This window comes from Sinohyriopsis cumingii, chromosome 6 (assembly GCF_028554795.1).
Source record: "Sinohyriopsis cumingii isolate HCF-2022 chromosome 6, ASM2855479v2, whole genome shotgun sequence".
In the NCBI taxonomy this organism is placed as follows: Eukaryota; Metazoa; Mollusca; class Bivalvia; order Unionida; family Unionidae; genus Sinohyriopsis; species Sinohyriopsis cumingii.
Window position 1 is genome coordinate 109873329 of NC_142966.1, and position 19793 is coordinate 109893121.

At 35.9% G+C, this 19793-nt stretch overlaps 1 protein-coding gene across 1 annotated transcript in view; it reads right to left on the reverse strand.

Moving 5' to 3' along the window:
• LOC149797703 (adhesion G protein-coupled receptor L3-like) overlaps nucleotides 1-19793 on the reverse strand; it is a 101709-nt gene that overhangs the window by 69303 nt on the left and 12613 nt on the right. The window contains exons 2-5 of the mRNA XM_089962626.1: nucleotides 19298-19363; nucleotides 16030-16274; nucleotides 12079-12229; nucleotides 9547-9713 (exon numbers count right to left, since the gene is read on the reverse strand). Coding sequence (XP_089818752.1) covers nucleotides 9547-9713; nucleotides 12079-12229; nucleotides 16030-16274; nucleotides 19298-19361 — 627 coding nt within the window. The 5' untranslated portion in view covers nucleotides 19362-19363. The remainder of the gene's footprint in view (nucleotides 1-9546; nucleotides 9714-12078; nucleotides 12230-16029; nucleotides 16275-19297; nucleotides 19364-19793) is intronic.

Here is a 19793-nt window from a genome sequence, read left to right on the forward strand (position 1 = left end):
CACTGCGTATGGACAGGAAATAAAAACAATCAAACTTGATGTTGCAGAGAACAGAAATGGTGTAGACGTGCATGAACGGGAAATAGGAATAATCGGCGCTAATGTTGCAACGATCATAAATAATGTAGACTCGCATGGACGGAAAATAGAAACAATCAAAACTGATGTTACAACGATCATAAATAATATGAGCGCGCATACACAGGAAATAGGAACAATCAAAACTGATATTGAAGCGAACAAAAAGGGTGTGGACGCGCATACACAGGAAATAGGAACAATCAAAACTGATGTTGAAGCGAACAAAAAAAATGTAGACGCGTATTGGCGGGGAATAGGATTAATTAAAACTGATGTTGCAGCGAATAAAAAAGGTATAGACGTGCATACATATGAAATAGAAACAATCAAACTTGATGTTGCAGCGAACAAAAAAAGTATGACCGAGAATACACGGGAAATAGAAATAATCAAAACTAATGTTGCAGCGAACAAGAATAATATAGACGCGAGTTGGCGGGGAGTAGGAATAGTTATAACTGATGTTGAAGCGATTAAAGACAGACTACCGAGAATGGCAGAGCAACTCGAAAAAATAAAAACCCCTCATGAGAACATCATCAACACAGTATACACAATTCGGCATGGATCATTCGATTGGACTCTTACACAGAATACAGTAAATATCACCGCAACTGTTAAGGGCATTTATCGACTGACACTGGTTTCAATGATGCAGTTTAATATATTATCGTCGAGTTCATCCGGGTTTAACAATACAATATCAACAATTATAGACAAGGACGCAACTGAACCGTTTACAATTTATGCCGTTGATGGAAATTTAACCAGGGCAAACATTACATGGTATGTGGAATTTGTAGCGAATCTAAGTAATTAAAAACACTAGCTCTTTTAAAATAAAAATGACCACCAAGGAAATTGAATCAGAGGTATCACCGACGTCACATCAATATCGATTCGATACCGCAAAAGAATTTTCCGCGAACTTGAAAACGCTTTCCGAACAATACCGTGCAAAAATAAAAAAATACCGCCGAAAAATAACCGCCATCGACGCGGTCGTGTACTCGGTATCGGGTATAGTAGCTGGCGCCGGTGTTATTTTATCCACGATGACCACGATAACCCCGATCGCTGTTCCAATCGCTATCTCCGCGATGACAACAATTGCTGGAGTTGCCAACGCAATCACTAGGAAGATATCATCGTGTTTTCAGAAAAAACTCAACGAGTATACAGTAAAACATCAAATAGTATCCGACGCATACTCGAAATTATCCGGGTTGATCTCGTTATCGATTGATAATTTGTTCGTATCCGATGTTGAATTCTCCACGATGGTCCAGTTATATAGCTCCGCGATGTCAAAAATCGAGGATTTTCAACTGGAAGCCGAAACCACCTGGTTGTTAAAATTAGACACTAAAAACAACGAATAATAATAATGTCGCTGAACCCCGAAGGGTTTCAATTACTTCAGCGGATCGCGGAGAACACCACTCCGGTACAAACAAATATGATATCGATAACGTCAACGAAACCCGAATTTAGTGTGAACTTCCCATCGCCGGTTCCAGTGAAGGAAATAGCGATGGCAAAATTGCGAGTATATCACAGTTGGCCTAATATCCGAGCGGACGCATTTAACGGACAACAACCTAATAACTCGCTGGTTTTTGCACGGACAAATAAACCCGATGGAACCCCAAACTGGGAGGAGGTTACAATACCAACTGGGTCATACCAAATAGAACAAATCAATAAAGAATTTCAACGCAGGATAAAATCAATCACAGGAAAGGAATCAAAAATAGCTATTACGGTTCATGAACCGACGTTATCGTCGACGATTGAAATAAGCACACCGGGGTATATGGTTGATATTTATAACAGTTCAATAAGAACCATACTAGGATGGCCTGAGAATCCACCCGCGGACACCCCCTCATCAACTATCCTCAGACACGATAACGGAGATGATGGTAGGCATATTGCTCCATACAACGTAAATATTGCATCGGTGATAGCGATCAATCTAGTGTGTGATGTTATCGAAGGGAGTTATCAGGTGGATACCAAACAATCAAATCAAGCTCAACAGGGGTATATCCTTTATTCGTTTTCACCAACAGCCCCTCCGGGATTTTTGATCATTGAGAGTCCGATTAATCCGGTCTATATGCGATGCCATGATCGGTTTTTAACGAGAATTAATTTCAGACTTACCGATCAGTCAAATAACCTAATTGATCTGCAAGAGGAGGAGTTAGTGATCACTCTGTTTGTAAGATCATAGCAGCAGAGGGGGCAATGACATCGACGCGGTCGTCGATGTGCTTACCGGACGCTGACGACGCTGGGGATCGACGCGCAGAAGGTGTTAATTAAACCAAATGACGTTTGGACGATCCCCCAACGACGTCGTCGTTTTTTTTTTACCAGGCGCTGACGACACTAGATCGTTGAGTGCAGAAAGTAATAATTAAGCAAAATAACGATTGGACAAAATGTCGGATTCGCCCCCTCTGCTGCTAAAAGTCACTGAAGACCTGATAGAAGAGCTCTTCAGAGGAGAAGTGAACAGGGAGAAAGAAGAATGGACAGAGAAGTACAGACTTCAGAGACAGCAGCAACAGCAACAACAACAACAGCAGCAGCATCAGCAACCTGAACCTGACAGAGACTTTGTCGATTGTCGTATCGACACCAAAGAGTTCTTCTTCTCTTTCCGAAGAAGCAGACCTATCGTCAGAAAGTCTATCCTCAGAGGACGTCGCATTCTTAAAAACTAAAAGATTGCCATAGCAAACAAAAAAAACAAAAAAAACAGCCCTTTTCAGGGCTACCCCAATACTCTAGAAAAGAAATAAGAATCGATTTGCCAATGTGTGTAGGTAGAGTAGTGTGAATATAAACACTAGCTCTTTTTTATAGTGAGAGGGTATGTGTTTGTGTATAGGATTGTGTGTTTGTAAGTGCTCACGTACGTTGGTGTAGATAGTAGATTAAGATCATGTTTTTGGCTGTTTGAGGTGTGGGGAGAGTAGATTTGGGGTTTGATTGCTTTGCGTATGTGGATAGTATATTGAAGTGATTAATGAAAATTTTTTAGAATAGTAATATGTAGTATGAAAAAAGTGAGTAAGTGTTTCTTTTAGGTCCGCGCGTTGTTTTGGTCATGATCTAGGTAAGATCAATTTTATGTTTTAGGGGGGATGTTTTCCATCACGTCCGCGCTTTCAGTATAAATTGAAACTCGCTCGGCAGTCTAGTTTCCCTTGATGATTGATCAACACCACCAGAATGAACACCAGAATTGTAAAGCTTCTAGAACTCCAGATGCACCTGGAATATGCCAGGCGCATACTAAATGAACTGGCCGCGGAGGCCATTGTCGAAGAGGGAAGGATGAGAGAGGAGGAGGAAAGAAGAAAAAAAGAAGAGGATGAAAAGGAGAGAGGAAATTTCAGAATTCCAGAGACAGAAAATTGGGATTCTGAAGCCACATATCCCGCCTCTGCTATCTCCCAAAAAAGAGTGAAAAGAGACTGGGGAAGAAGACGTGTGTGGCGCCAGGCCAGGAAGGTGCCAGCATTAGATAGGTGCATCTGGAGTTAAAAACAAACAGCCTTTTTCAGGGCTACCCAATACTCTAGAAAAGAAATAACAATCGATTTGCCAATGTGTGTAGGTAGAGTAGTGTGAATATAAACACTGACTCTTTTTTCATAGTGTGAGTGTATGTGTTTGTGTGTTTGTGTTTGTGTGTTTGTGTTTGTAACCGCTCACGTACGATTGTGTGGATAGTAGATTATGGGTTTGCTTATTGTTTCTTAGCGTATGTGGAGAGTATAGTTTGGGTTTTGTAACGGCTCACGTACGATTGTGTAGATAGTAGATTATGGATTTGTTTATTGTTTCTTAGCGTATGTGGAGAGTATAGTTTGGGTTTTGTAACCGCTCACGTACGATTGGTGGATAGTAGATTATGGATTTGTTAAATGTTGCTTCACTTATGTGGATAGTATATTATATGAAATGAGAAAGTAGGGGGATGTTTTCCTTCACGTCCGCGCTTTCACTATAAGAACCCACAGTATTGGTCGTTCAAACCATTCTAAGGAATAAACAAAGAAGATGGAGGTGGCAAAATTATTTAACGATTTGAGATATAGCTATTTTTGGATCATGGATGGAACTTATGTAGTAGAAAGACTGAATAAGGAAGGAAGATTTGAAGGTAGCCTGAACAATGTGAATAATATTGGAGTAGCAAAAGATCAAATGGGGGAATGATTGAGGAAGAAGTAGAAAGAATCAGAGGATTCATTGACCCACCTTACGTCAGAGTAGGTACTTTAAAGGAAGCCTTGGATCATATCACAGAAGTCAGGAGCTTCCTAGAAAATAGCTTTCATTGGACTGACTGGTGGTACGTAAAGTGGGGTTGTAACCAGTTGATAAAAGCAGAAGAACTAATTAAAGAGGTAATTAAAGTAGAAGTGATGAAGATAAAAGAAAAATGGAGCAAACAGAGAAAGGAAGAAGAGAATAAGAAGAAGAAATTAGAGTTTGAAAGATTGAATAACAACTGGATGAAGATACAGGCCAAGTTCCGAGCCATGAGTCACCCGGACTGGATACCGGAAACAGAAAAGAAGAAGAAAGGAATGATGGCAAAAGTTAGAAGATGGCTACAGAAGTGGAGGAAATAAAAGAAGAAGATGATGATGAAACCAAAGACCCTTTTCAGGGCCACTCCTATTTCTCGAAAAGAGACTGACTTTCCATTGCCTACCTTTTGTTTAAATTTTTTTTTTAAATATCCCATGTTCAATTCCCCTTGTCCCTAAAGTAGTTTTTTTTCTAACATGTTCAATTCCCCTTGTCCCTAGACAAACCCAAACTCTATTCCCATGTTCAATTCCCATTGTCCCTAGACAAGCCCAAACTCTATTCCCATGTTCAATTCCCCTTGTCCCTAGACAGACCCAAACTCTATTCCCCATGTTCAATTCCCATTGTCCCTAGAGTGGCCCAGGGTTTTTTGCCCATGTTAAATTTCCCTTGTCCCTAGAGTGGCCCAGGGTGGTTAATGTTAAATTTCCATTGTCCCTAGAGTGGCCCAGGGGTGTTTTTAATGGTAATTCCCATTGTCCCTAGGGTGGCCCCATTCACTACTTTTCTTGCATTTATTCAAATGGGAGTTTCTTTAGTAATACGGTCGTAATATTTGCATGGGCGAATGTATATCTGTGATGTAGTTCACCGCCTATGATAATCTTAATAACTCCATAAATTTTAGATTTCCATATCTTTGAAAATACAAGACTTCTTCCTTTCAATTTGTTCAATTTGCTTTATAAACATTAAAACTAGACATTGAACGCAGACAACACAGATTTTACTGAAAATGACTCTTCTAGAAACCAGAGCTGGAGGTTTGTTATATTGACAGTTTCAGACTGGTTGGTTGGATGCTTAACGGCACAGCAACACAAGTGCATTATTGGAGTAAAGTACATTTTCCAAGGATACACCGTGGTAGCTGACCCAGGCTGGTCAATGGTATGATTCGAATCCGCACCCTTACGGTCACGAGTCCAGCACGCTAACCTCTGAGTCACCGTTGTTCCTGCTTCCGTGTTGTTTTGCAACGCCAATAAGATGACAGTGTTAGGGACCCTGGCGACAGTCATTTTTGAAATTATAAACCGATGAATGAAATGACAAAGTTTTATGCATTTTGTTTACATCCTTGATGATTTTCGTTTTTAAATTGGTAGGGGAGTAGTAACAAATGGAGGGGTGTGCGAATACTATAGTATGTGATCTCAAATATTTTATATGTTATTGTTTTTATAATCATTTTAAAATCTTTTGCTATATAAACTTGTGATGTGCTGACACAAAAACATACTGGTAATTATTATTTATACAATGCACAGTCCATGTCTCGACTATGACAAGCATTCTTTGTAAATATGGTTATGCGGGAATGTAAAATTCAAATGTACGGTGGTTTTAAAAAGTAGGAAAGGAAAAAAAGTAAAGAAAAAATATTGCTTAAGAAAATCAACATTAATACTAATATTATTAGAAAAATATTTTCTGTACATTTTTATAACATTTATATATAATAAAAAAAGTAAAGCCGGTGTTTGGTATTTCAAAATTATATTAGGATAGGATTCGAGTTGTGCCGAATGATATGGACCAGCAATTACCATAGGTTCAAACTAATTGGGAGATAATTGACTAATGAAGACCATTGCTCCTGTGGTGTACCCGAAAATGCTTGGCACCTTCTTGCTGACTGTTCTAAATATTTCTATGTTATAATGATTGATTTGTTGGTTAATTTTTTAAAGGAATTGGTTACCTATTTTTAATGAATTTTTGCATAGAATATAAGGGAACGCATTTAAAGACGGATAAAGTTGTGAACGTTCTCTAAATTATAAATTGTAAAATGCAGCATAGTAAAGACTCAATGTTGCAATGACGAAGACATGTCCTCGGACCGAAACAGAAACCCAAATTTTTCTCGACTTACGACGTGTGTAAACGGTACTTGCATGAGAATCGACTGTTGGGCAATAGGAAAGAAACGAATGATTTAAATACAGCACGTGCGGCATTGAAAACGACGGGATTACCTGGACAAAGATCTGCATTTTCAAGGTATTACCAGTAAGGGAAATGTATACGACGATTCTGTTATCTACAACTGGGGTTCAGTATCCATTGAAATTACCTTGCGCTGGTAATCAAATCTGTCCATATGCGTATAATTAGGTAAACGCTATTATCGTTAGTTTTCACGGGAATGCGTTTCTTTTTATTTCTTTATTCTTTTTTCCTTTCTTCTAATTATTTGTAAAAAAAAAATCTTTTTTTCTTTTCTTTTATTTTTTTCTCTTCTTTCTTTTTCCTGTTTTCTTTCCGACCACACCGGATACAACCAGGCACCAGTCACACACCAAAATTTACATTCAGCAATTGTTTTACAACTTTATATGTGTGTAATCAAATCCAAGCACATCAATTTATATACTGTGTAGAACAATAGTTTATGTTGTATATATTTCTATGTCTGAATTCCAATAAAATATGCAACCAATCTATTTAATGTCACTTTCATCACATTATTGCCTGTACAATGCTGAGGAAATGGGAGCCAAGTATATTTCCAACGGCACAACGAAGAAGCCGATCCGAACTTCATTTGTTTCACTTTGCCATAAAAAATTTCTTGCGATATGGTAAATTACCACGAATAAACGGAAGCTTTTATTTAGCCAAGATATTTAATGTTCTGTGCGTGTTTGGTTCATTTTAACATCTGACATGGTATACTTGTATTCATTGATTGATTAGTTATTGTATTTATATTTTAATTCATTCTGGATTAATTACTTGTGCGTTAATTGATATATTCATCTTTGTACTTCTGTGATATTTTCACAAAAATAAAAAATTAGGCATGCGACAGTAGAGATACAAACATGACTTACAACAGCTGGTATGTTTGTTTCATCAGGTGAAAATCATTAATGAAAACAGTTATTCTGAGCAAATTAGAATTGTAGGAAAAGAGAAATCACCCCCATAGACTGCTGTTATTGAATTAATAAAGAAAAGAACTTTAAAAAAAAGGCTTTAACAACAAAAATCGATTTAATGTATCATATTCACCAGATGTTGTTTCACAGCCATGTACTATTAAATTAAATATTAGCGAAGATATGTACATTATATAGTAAATGTGTACGAATGCAGCTGATACAGTACCAAGCATAGCGGGAATAGTTATAGCGAAATATCACGTGAAGTGAATATGGCCGCGCCCTTTAAAATGGAAAAGAGAAGGTCTTTAGTGATTAAGGGTCAGAATGGTTTGCAATTTTGATTGGGATAATTACGAACATATATAATTGTTTCATCCATTTGTTTTACAAACTAACTAGGAGTGCCTCTTACAGAAGGGCGGTGAAAAGTGTGTGGATTATATTTACAGGCTTATCATCGGAAACTAACAGCACCAATCCCTCTTGTCTGAAGAGGGAATTCAATGACACTATACAGCATACACAGTTCAACGGGTAACGTTTCAGTTAAAATAAAAATTACTATTGAGTCATAAGTATCTGGAAGTCTTTTGTTGTGAATACATTGTCATTTGTTTCAAGATTTACCACAATTGAAAAACATACAGTAACTTCCTTCTGTTTCTACAGCTTTGTGACAAATTTTCGTACTACCGTATCGCTTCCACACAAACATAAAGAACGTGCATTACTGAGGCTTTCGTCGTAACGTACGATTTATATATAATATTAGCGATTTCATAACTCATGTTAGTTACCTTAACTCGGTTATTACTGAGTTATAATTACAGTTACTGTGAATGTGTAAATAGCACACATGGACATCGTGATGAAATTGATTTTTTTTTAAAGATAAAGTCTCTCTCTCTCTCTCGCTCTCTCTCTCTCTCTCTCTCTCTCTGAGACTTTTGGTGCACTTATTTTTTTTACTGAATTCGGGCTCTGCTGAAGGACAAAATATCTTCTCGCGCATTTGAATATAAGCTGTACTTTTCATTTGACTGTAACTATTATAATGATATACTTCTTTCAGTACTTTAAACCACCGACCCATATTACAAAATATAAGTAAATATAATGTGCGCTTGTTGTAATAAAGAAGTTATATATGGTGTTCATCATTAGTATACATACATAATTTCCAATAATCGGTACATTATATATATATATATATATATATATATATATATATATATATATAGTATACATACATAATTTCCAATAATCGGTACATTATATATATATATATATATATATATATATATATATATATATATATATATATATATATATATATATATATATATATATATATATATATTTGTGTATGTGTGTGTGTGTGTTATAAAGATATTAATGCTTTTAAGTATATTATTCACCATTTGACTGAGTTATCAAAGATTACCTAAGACGAATTGACCTAGTAAGAAAGATTTCTTATAGTGAATATATTACTGACTCAGGAGGGATACCCATTTTCTGCAGACGAATAGAGATATTAAGGTTCATTAAAGCATTTCTTTCTTAAATGGACATAAGCTGTACGGACATAAACAAATGGAATTCATCTTCTACCAAATAAATATTATTTTCTTGCATAATTCGCAATACTTATTATTTATGTCAATCCTGCTACGCATATCTTTTTCTATCTTCAGCGTATGGGGTGAAAACATAAATTTAGCAAGCAACTTCTGAAGAAAATATGATAATCTACATGAGAGGTATTTTCCAGTTCTAATTCGGTTTTATATAAGCTATAATGTTACTAGTATATTTTTTAAAACTGGGTGGTGACCACTCTAAATTAGTTCCAGTGACATGAAGAGCTGAGAAAGAGAAAAAAGAATTAATGTTTTATTTTCTCGAAGACAGACAGAATAAAGATACTTCTAGGATGTAAAAGAGATACCTGCCAACCACTGTGAGTGGACCGATTATTCTGATGTAGGGCAAGGCTACGTTCGTCCTTGGCGCTGACTGTCCACCTACAACCAGTCTCCCTGCTGAAGAGTGGCGGGGGTTCAAGAGTAAAATTACCTTCGTCTGGTACTTGGATCACCCGTGTGGCGCAGATCCCTTGAAATATAAATTGTCAATAGTTTAGCTTAACATTCTATTTGCACTTTAAAACGCCTGTAATTAATTGGAGGTGATTAATTAGTGCTGTGTTGGTAGAGAGGGAAAACTAAGTTAGCTCCAATTCAATGACGGTCAAAATTTACGTGTGTCTTTTTAATGCAAATACACTGTGTTATAAATAGAATAATTTCACTTTAGAGATCGCAAAACGTTTGACACCAAACATATAGAGAAATAAATAAGCGCCAAAATTAAGGACCACACGACAATTACAAAACAAAGGGTCGTTCAAAGACAAATCCACTATGTGGAAAATATAATCTATGCAACCAGCTGCATTTCCGAATACATTCCGAGTTTTGGCACTTCACACAGAGGCGCATAATTGAAACACTTCTCATTATTAAGTCTATTTAAGCGTCATTAATTTCGAAAGATAATGTTTTATAGCATCCAGTCCCCTACTAACATTAAACTGAGATCTTGTAGTGTCCCCTAAATTATGCCAACATTTTGTGGCATCCGGTCCCCTATTGATGGTAGACTGACATTATGTAATATCCCCTACAGTAATGAAAAATCTACTCATTCGTCAATACAAGAATTGAATTGAATATAACTGAATGCAGAGTGTTTGAACGTGTGGTTTGTGCTATACTTCAGTAATTTTTCTACTTTACCACCTAATTTGGGGCACATCTTTCCATATTTAGGTCTTAATAGTAATTAATTCTGTGACAATTTATATTTTTCAATGAAAACTCCCATAAAAGAAATCACTTGAAGCAGTTGTCAACGGTTTCTAAACACATACAGACGCGCTCGAGCTTCTTAAAGATACAGTTTATGTAAGCAACGTGTATTTTATTTGGGATTGGTTCAGACATGCAAGTTTGAGAATGTCATTGACTCGTAATATCTTCCAAAACATTCGCTATATAAACAAATCATTTGATGTACCGTTAACTTATCATTCAATTTAAGATAAGGTCGCACCAGAAGTTTCATATTATCATGTAGAACATAACTTTGCAAACATCGCTCATGGAACAGGAATCTGCATTAGGGCTACGGTCTGACAATCACCCATTTTAATGATTTTGAATAACCTAATTCCCGCAATCTGTACAATTACATGTCGAGAAAGTAACGTCCGATGTTATATATATATATATATATATATATATATATATATATATATATATATATATATATATATATATATATATATATTGTGACCCGATGTTATATATATATATATATATATATATATATATATATATATATATATATATATATATATATATATATATATATATATATATTGTAACCTGAGTCAACATGATAACGTCTCGACTGATGGAGACAGAGTCATAATCGGAACATCGTCAGCTTTTTCTGTTCTAACATGTGGTACACTCCGCTGGAGGAGGATCACCAAACCCATCAAACTGATGCATAATCCTTCTACGTCCGAGATTATTTCTCGTTTTGATAGAAATGGTCAAGAGATGTTCCGATTGCAATTTTCATGTCTCAATTCATGTATGTGTGAACTAGTAGCTACGAACAGTTTCAAATGCATCGTCAATTGGCCAGACTTCATTAAGGACGAAAAACTTATTTACATTATAACAAACTGGGCATTTATCTTAAATAAATGAAAATATGGATGATAATGAGAATGCTGCAAGAAATTAAAATGGCAATTTTGAATTAAAGAAACCAATTAAAAAACAAGACAAAATTGATAGCGATCGCTATTTGAAAAAAAATAATACTGGTCCAGACAAGATTCCTGTTATTTGTTACAAGTAGACTTTAAAATGTACCATTTCAATTTTTAATCTTTTTCAAACAAGGGAAATTCCAAAGGAGTGGTAAAAATGTTTAATATGTCCGATATTGAACGAACATAGAAATTACAGACGAATTTCTCTAACACTGACATTGTACCACATATTCAGATCCATTTTGAACAAACGGTTGGATATACTGATAGACACAAATAACTGTATAGTTTAGTCTCTGGCTGACTTTAGAAAACAATATAGTAGCTGTGGATACGTAACCAGTCAATCTGTAGCTGTGGGTGGGCGACCGGTCAATCTGTAACTGTGGATGCGTAACCAGTCAATATGTAGCTGTGGATGGATGACCGGTCAATCTGTATCTGTGGATGTGTGACCGGTCAGTCTGTATCTGTGGATGTGTGACCGGTCAATCTGTATCTGGATGTGTGACCGGTCAGTATGATGCTGTGGATTTTGATCAACTGTTGATACTTCAGACTAAGCACTGGCGGTTAAGTAACAATACAAATGTCAAAGTGAAAAGTATATGGAAGGAAAGGTGTACATACAAGCATAAGCAATCCTAAATCCTCTGTAGACAGAAGGATCCAATTCTTTGTCAGAGTGAAAGTCAACGTAGACGTCGCTGTTGTTTGATTTAAACTCTGGCGGTAAGTTATCTCCGCAGTATTTCTCTGATGATGTATTCCCATCTCGAATCTTCAAAAAAAAAAAAAAAAAAAAAAAACACCACAAAAAACATATATACACACTCTTAATGGTGAACAAAAAATGAAGGCACTTTTATATTTCATATCAAGAAAATACAAAACAAACCCATATGTATGAAAATAGATAAATAAATGAGTTAGGCATACATATGTATGTATGTATGTGTGTATGTATGTATGTATGTATGTATGTATGTATGTATGTATGTATGTATGTACGTATGTATGCATGTATGCATGCGCGTACGTACGTACGTATGTATGTATGTATGTATGTATGTGTGCGTGTGTGCGTGCGTGCGTGTATGTATGCATGCATGGCTGGGCGGATGTAAATGTAAAACCACGTGGCCAACAATATGTCCATGACTACATCAGTTTTATTTACTTTTTATGATAAAAAAATTCAACCAAACATTCACTGTTTCGATTCGAAGTGGGTGGAGTAGGGTGGTAGTGGGGAATCTAAAATCAGTAGAAAATCCGTCTCTTTTAATGGTTTCTAAATTATTCATTACCCGACCAAGTCCATCCCAAACGCAAAATATGGCATTCTTGTCCCCATCAAACATCCAGTTGATTCGCCTAAACACCATTCCCACAACAGCACAGCTTGCCCCCCCCCCTCTCTCTCTCTCTCTCTCTCTCTCTCTCTCTCTCTCTCTATATATATATATATATATATATATATATATATATATATATATATATATATATATATATATATATATATATATATATGAATGATTTTTCTAAAACATACTTTTGTGGAGAAGAAATATACAAAGATATAACTGATGTTTAAGAAGTTTCTTTTGGTGTTTTTTTATATTAAAACGCCACCTTTCCTCGCGAAACCCAAATTATCACTGAGTATAAAACGTGCTTGGACGGAGCATTTATTGAGTTTAGAATGCGCACGTGTCGCGAAGAAGAAAAAACACAGCAACACAGAAATCATAAATAAACACGAAACACGAAAAATATTTCGTCCAGGGAAGAACGGATGCGCTTAAAATATGTACGCGTGCTGATTTATTTATTTTCTGTGCTGTTTTTGCCATTTCTGTGACGCCTAATTTGATTTTATCTAACGTGCGCCCAGCTGCGGGCAGTGTTGGTCGAAATCTGATGCCTCGTGATGTAAAAGCAGATCTTACCCAAGATTTATCTTTATCAATTCAACTGAAAAGCATAGACGCTGATCAGCTGACGGATTATACGACGGCAAATATGGGTCCATGCAGTGTAAAAGTGGGGCGCGGTAAATGTTTACTAATACAGCAATATAACTCGATATGTCTTAGCGATGAAGCTAATACGAATATATACTAACAAATTTTTTTTAGCAAATAATAATAATAATATAAATAATAATAATAATAACACCAATGACAATAACAATAATAATAATAATAATAAAGAAACAAAATATTATTTTCAGTCCATACTCATAAAAGGTATTTTATTTAAAATTGACATGTAGTAGGGGTGAAGAGCTTTCAAAACTTTCCTGACTACCTCCTGTTATACACAAAGCCCCTCCCCAACCCTGAGACCAGCAAGAGGTCATATTTCTTCATACATCCGCTAGGCTACACTCCCAGTGGTGAAAACACCTGTATCATTGTGCATTGGAATTTACCTCTAATCGGCTATAATGCAGTTTTGAAAACAAATTAAAATAAAAAACTACTGTAGGTAATGTCTGCAGCTGTCAACATGAGATACAATACGATGTTCGTAGTGTCTTGGTCATGATGATATTGCAGAACAATGTGACACTTACCATCAAGCATGGAATGTACACAAAACAATTTTTAACTTAAATGGAATGAAGGTTATATAATGGTAGAAAGGTATTCACCCTTAAAATAAATTACTCGTGTCATTAGTAAATGATTCGCTAGTGTACTGCTGCTGTTCGTAGTGCACACGTTCAATTTATTAAGCGCAAAAGAACTGTATAATCCCGTACAGACCACAGGAAATCGACGTCAGCGTGACACTAAACTATACCAGAATTGTTAAAATGTTTTATCCCAAGATTCCATGATAGCCCAGCCTTATTGATACGTCATCACCCCACGGCCAAGAAGCCGAAATCTGTTTCTATCATGAATGTAATCACTTTTCAGACGATATCAGTCTTGCTAAATTAGATTCGAAAGAAGTACAAGCATTTTACGCGTCTCCTCCGATTCGCACCAACTTTCAAACGGTGTCTCTCGAAATTTACCTTTAGTTGACACCCTATTGTGTTGAGATGTCGCAAAGCTCTACGTACATACATATAACCCATTCTTTCAGAATATGTGATACACTGCGAGGAGAATGTGCATGAGAGTTTTATCGATTAATCACTTTTCAGACGATGTCAATGTTGCTAAGTTGGATTCGAAAGAAGTACAAGCATTTTACGCGTCTTCTCCGATTCGCACCAACTTTCAAACGGTGTCTCTCGAAATTTACCTTTAGTTGACACCGTATTGTGCTGAGATGTCGCAAAGCTCTACGTACATAAATATAACCCATTCTTTCAGAATATGTGATACACTGCGAGGAGAATGTGCACGAGAGTTTTATGCTTTTATGAATCACTTAATGTATAGACAACCCTTGATTGTCCAAAATTTAATTGGGATCAGGATTACCTTCCAATTCTTTTGGCCAATGAACAATCTTCTTTAACAACTTAATTACACTCCAGAGTTCTCGTGCATTTGTGGACTGAAGTGACATGTGAACACCTTAAACCACTGGTCCACCTTGGGCACCCCCGTTCAGGGGAAGCTCCGAACTGGCTCCTAATATGAATGACATTACAGTTGTGTAAATGACGTCACTGACTTAACCACACTGTAGACACATAGTTACTATTTACCGGCCTATGCTTACAAATCTAGGGCCGGGTACCAGCTAATTAGTAACATTCCCTTCGACAGAAGCATTTGAGTAGCTCTCTAGAAATGGATATTCGATCAAAACTGGTTATATGTTAGGAAAGATAACGGAAACTGCGAATACGCTTGGAATTCTTCATTCAAATGAAGGTTAGCGGCATTTTCACAGAATTATCGGTTTTTGTCCATGCTTTGGCGTTACCATGTAACAAACAATCTTCACAGTCTTGAGAATACCGTTGATTTAGGGCGAGTATAACTCTGTCCGATCACAAGAAAATCGCTAAACAAGCAGGCAAGGCCTCTGTGGGATCTAGGCAATTGCAGATTTTCTGTTAGGCAGACAAGACAGCTTCTAGAGCGGCAAAATGTAGTGTGCGGCAGATTTTAAAATATGAAAATCTGGTTTTGCTTTCTAATAAATAAATTTGCTTGTAAACACACACACACACACACACACACACACAGATATATATATATATATATATATATATATATATATATATATATATATATATATATATATATATATATATATATATATATATAAAGAATACAAATCATATATCATATGTCGAATAACAATCATTTCAAGTGCACAAGTACACTGATCCAGCAAGGGTCACGTGTGTTAAGGATTGATTAAGATAAATACAATAAACTGACAACTAACAGTGCGAAACTAGCATCAACATAGACAAGACAAAGAAATAAAACAGAAGGAGGAAAACTGTTTTGTTTGCGAAACGTAACCGTTTTTCTGTTTTATGTGTCTGTCTGTCTTGTCTATGTTTTGTATTTGCCTATGAAACATACTCATTTAAAGAGTCGTAAGCACTCAGACTAGCAATATACTAGTTTCGTATTGATATATAGTTATACTTACAATGACATAATCAGTACATCTTTTATGAACATCACTTGGGTCATTTGTACTGCTGTAGACAATCATACCATCCTCCAAAGAGAAGCTGAGGAAGGTGAGCTTTATCCCGTACCCTGGAGGCATCTGTATATGCCACGTACAGTCCTGGTTTGGAGGATATCGTCCTTCCTTGACATTTGGGCTTTCAATAACCCCCGTCCAGTTGGTCAGTGTTTTATTGCCACCTTCTCCACAGCTACCTTGCACTGAGGAAAGAAAATAAGGGCTCAATAAATATATCAAATAAAACAAATTGAAACCGACTTTTAGTAACAAGCGTCATCATCGCCGGTTTTCATTGCCACGATAAACATTTATACTTCTTTATTTGACCATGGGGATAGACCAAGCATGAGGTAATTATTATTTTGTCATTTGTATCTGGTATTCTCCCAAACAGTTACCATAGGAAACATAATACTACTAGTTTGATTTAGGTTATTGTTTATTATTCATGATGCCGCGGGACTTAACGATGAACATAAGTGGACTGGCGTGTCAGTAAACAGGGCTGAATCGTGGGCATATTACATATATGGCGCTATTAGTTCGCATACTCATACTTAATTCTATTATTCTGTCATGATAAATATTTGAATTAAAATCATTCAAAATTAGTGAGGAAGAGAATATGTGTCAAAACATAATCTTGTCTGATTCACACACACACACACACACACACACACACATATATATATATATAATGATATAATGTATGCAAAAAACAGCGTCATTTTTACACGAGCTGAACATTTTAATAAATGGCCTTACTACTAATATTTGATCTATCAATACATAGCGAACTTCAATCACTTTAGGAAAAAATCATGTAATTGCTTGTAAATAATGTATAATATCCACATTTAGGCTCTCCTAGATTCTTTTATTTAACACATTACTTAAGGTAACTATTTTTTTCTGTCGAGTAATGAACGGTCCTGAATCCAGCATGTTCTTCAGATACAATATATTTACTGTTACCAAAAAAACTTACTAAATCTGTAATTTCAAGCAGACGAGTGATCTCTTTCTTATATATATATATATATATATATATATATATATATATATATATATATATATATATATATATATATATATATATATATATAATAAACAGTTGTCCAAGATGACGGAAAGCGACCGTGGTCAAACTTATTCATCAAGAGTCGAGTTGAACTTGGTACGTTATGTGTTCTTGTTGCTTTATAGCTTCACCAGAGTCTAATGGAGTTGATAGACTTTCAAAATATGAATAGCTTCTTTGCATCGTCTTATTAAATTCTGCTATCACGAGGTTCTTGGTGAAAGTGAGCCCATTGTAAAAGCGTTTTTAATTGGTCCCTTATCGTATATTTAAATTTAAAGAAATAAAATGTACAAAGCTGGGTTATAGGTGAGCACACCTCCCCCTGGTCTGTAACCTTCACTGGCTACGCGTTCGATCCAGAATCAAACACAAAATCTGTTCACTATGATACATTTCGTTGGCTTGCTCCAGTACAGTATACCTATCTGACTTTATCGTTGTATACGCCCAATCTAGAAACTTAGTTTTTCTTCCGAAACTCGCATTTTCATTTTTCCTGCCGTTAAAAGGAAGTCATACGGATAATGTTCTTTTGGCGTACCAGGGCCCAGCTTCGAGGTACAAATTGCCCATAGACCTTAGACATAAGGAAACTCACATATTTCGACTAAAAGAACAGACTTTACCACTTAATAAGTACTTAGGGTGGTATGGTCTCCAGCGTCCCATATTTAGCGTCTCACCCAAAACTATGATCAGTGAACCAGTCTAGAAACCACAAGTTATATAGGTGCATTCTAGCAGCCACAAACAAGAATGAGTGAGCTCCAAGACCGTATTGACGTCACTGACGAGGAATATTATTTCCATTTGGGCGATATTTAGTACTGAATGAATGACGTCATTGTTACGACCATGACATCTCATGAAGATGAAAATGTTGCAGGGATGATAACCATCCAGGTATACAGACACAAAGACACGTCGTCCAAAAATATAATTTAAAAAAATTGAAGTTAATAAATTAGCTTATTTATGTGATAGGAGAAAATAAATAATGACAATAAAATGGGAAAACGATTCATGAAACAAAACTTATATCGTTCGACCAAAGTTTTTCTCCACCGTAGACAAGAACAAAGTTTGGGGTCACACGCTCTCGTAGTCAGAATAATTAGCCCCCACTATTTGTGTTGATACGGATGTATTATTTGTAGGTCAAACCAACAAACAGAACACCAGTATCAACACAGATTTGGTGGGTTGCTTTATCGGTCTAACAGTCCCGAACACAACAAGCTCAAACCGCTAAAATGTATCCCTTGTCAGTTGAAAACCCAGTACACGTGATCAAAGGAAAAGGCGGGCTATTGTTTGGTAGAACGGCGGAAGAAAGGGGAGCCACTTCCATCGTCTATCCATCCGTCTTAATCATTTGCACTTAAAACCCAGTTTTTCCACTCAGGGTACCAAGAGATTCTGGTATTAATGGAAATGCTGATAAACAACGATTAGGAATGTTTTCAATGCGAGTGAAAGACCGAATAATTGCAATGTTAACACAGGGGCTAGAGACCTGCTTCCGTTGGGTGAAAACATTTGGTTCCTCAGGCCTTTTCGTTCGAAACGGTTTAACATTTTCAGATGCCGTATTGTTAACTAAAATATCCGAATACTTGACAATATGCCATATATTAAAGTGAAAAGATATACAGCAATAATCACCAAGGAAGTATCTTTAGCGAATGAAGCAAGCGAATCAAAATATTACTGTTTGATTGGATGTATTTTAATTATGATGCAATCATAAAATTATGGATTGCATAGGTGTTGACAAGTGACTTGCATTTTTTCTAAGATCTGAAAGTGCCACAGTTAACATGCATAAATACTGCCAAGTTATGCGACGGCGTACGTTTATATTCCATAATAATTGTTTGTTTTTATTGCTTGTTTTGTTTACGGTATCTTTATACCTTATTAGAAACGGTCACGTGTGTTAGTTGGAAAGAAGCGCCCCATTATTAAGCAAAATGTGTTATCCATCTGTCTGTATGTCTGTATATATCAGTGTGGATCGAATCATACATACATCTACTTACTATATTTTTCGTGGATTGAAGATACCATTTTTAATTTTCATCCAGTAAAAAAAGAAATAACGTTCAAAAAAAAAAGAAGGAAATAGATTGGACTTACCGCAATTGAAATATATTAAACTAATTGATACTGCAATCCCGATGCAATGGCAGATAATCGTCATTCCTGAAAATAAAGAGAAAATGAAGAAAGTTATAAACACTATGCAAAGACTAACAGTGGCCAAGGTTTTGAGGTACAATCTTGGAAAAGCTGTATTTGTAATATTTTCAGCTAATTAGCTGAAAAGTGAATGCAAACAAATTGTTATTAAACTGATCTATAGGAACAGAAAAAGAAATAATTGTTTCAGTAACAACAAATTTATTTGTTATTTGGAAGTTTGTATATGCAACGCACAAGACAAGCAATGCATGGATTTAAAATTCATGTTTTGTGTGTTTATGTCATTCTGTTTAATAAGAAAAGGTTGACAGTTTAGTTTTGCGACATACAGTACTGCATAATGTCGTACAAAATTGAATGTTTGGTTTCACCACATACCGTCTTAAATAATGCCAAACAAGGATGAAAGTTTAGTTTCACGATCTACAGT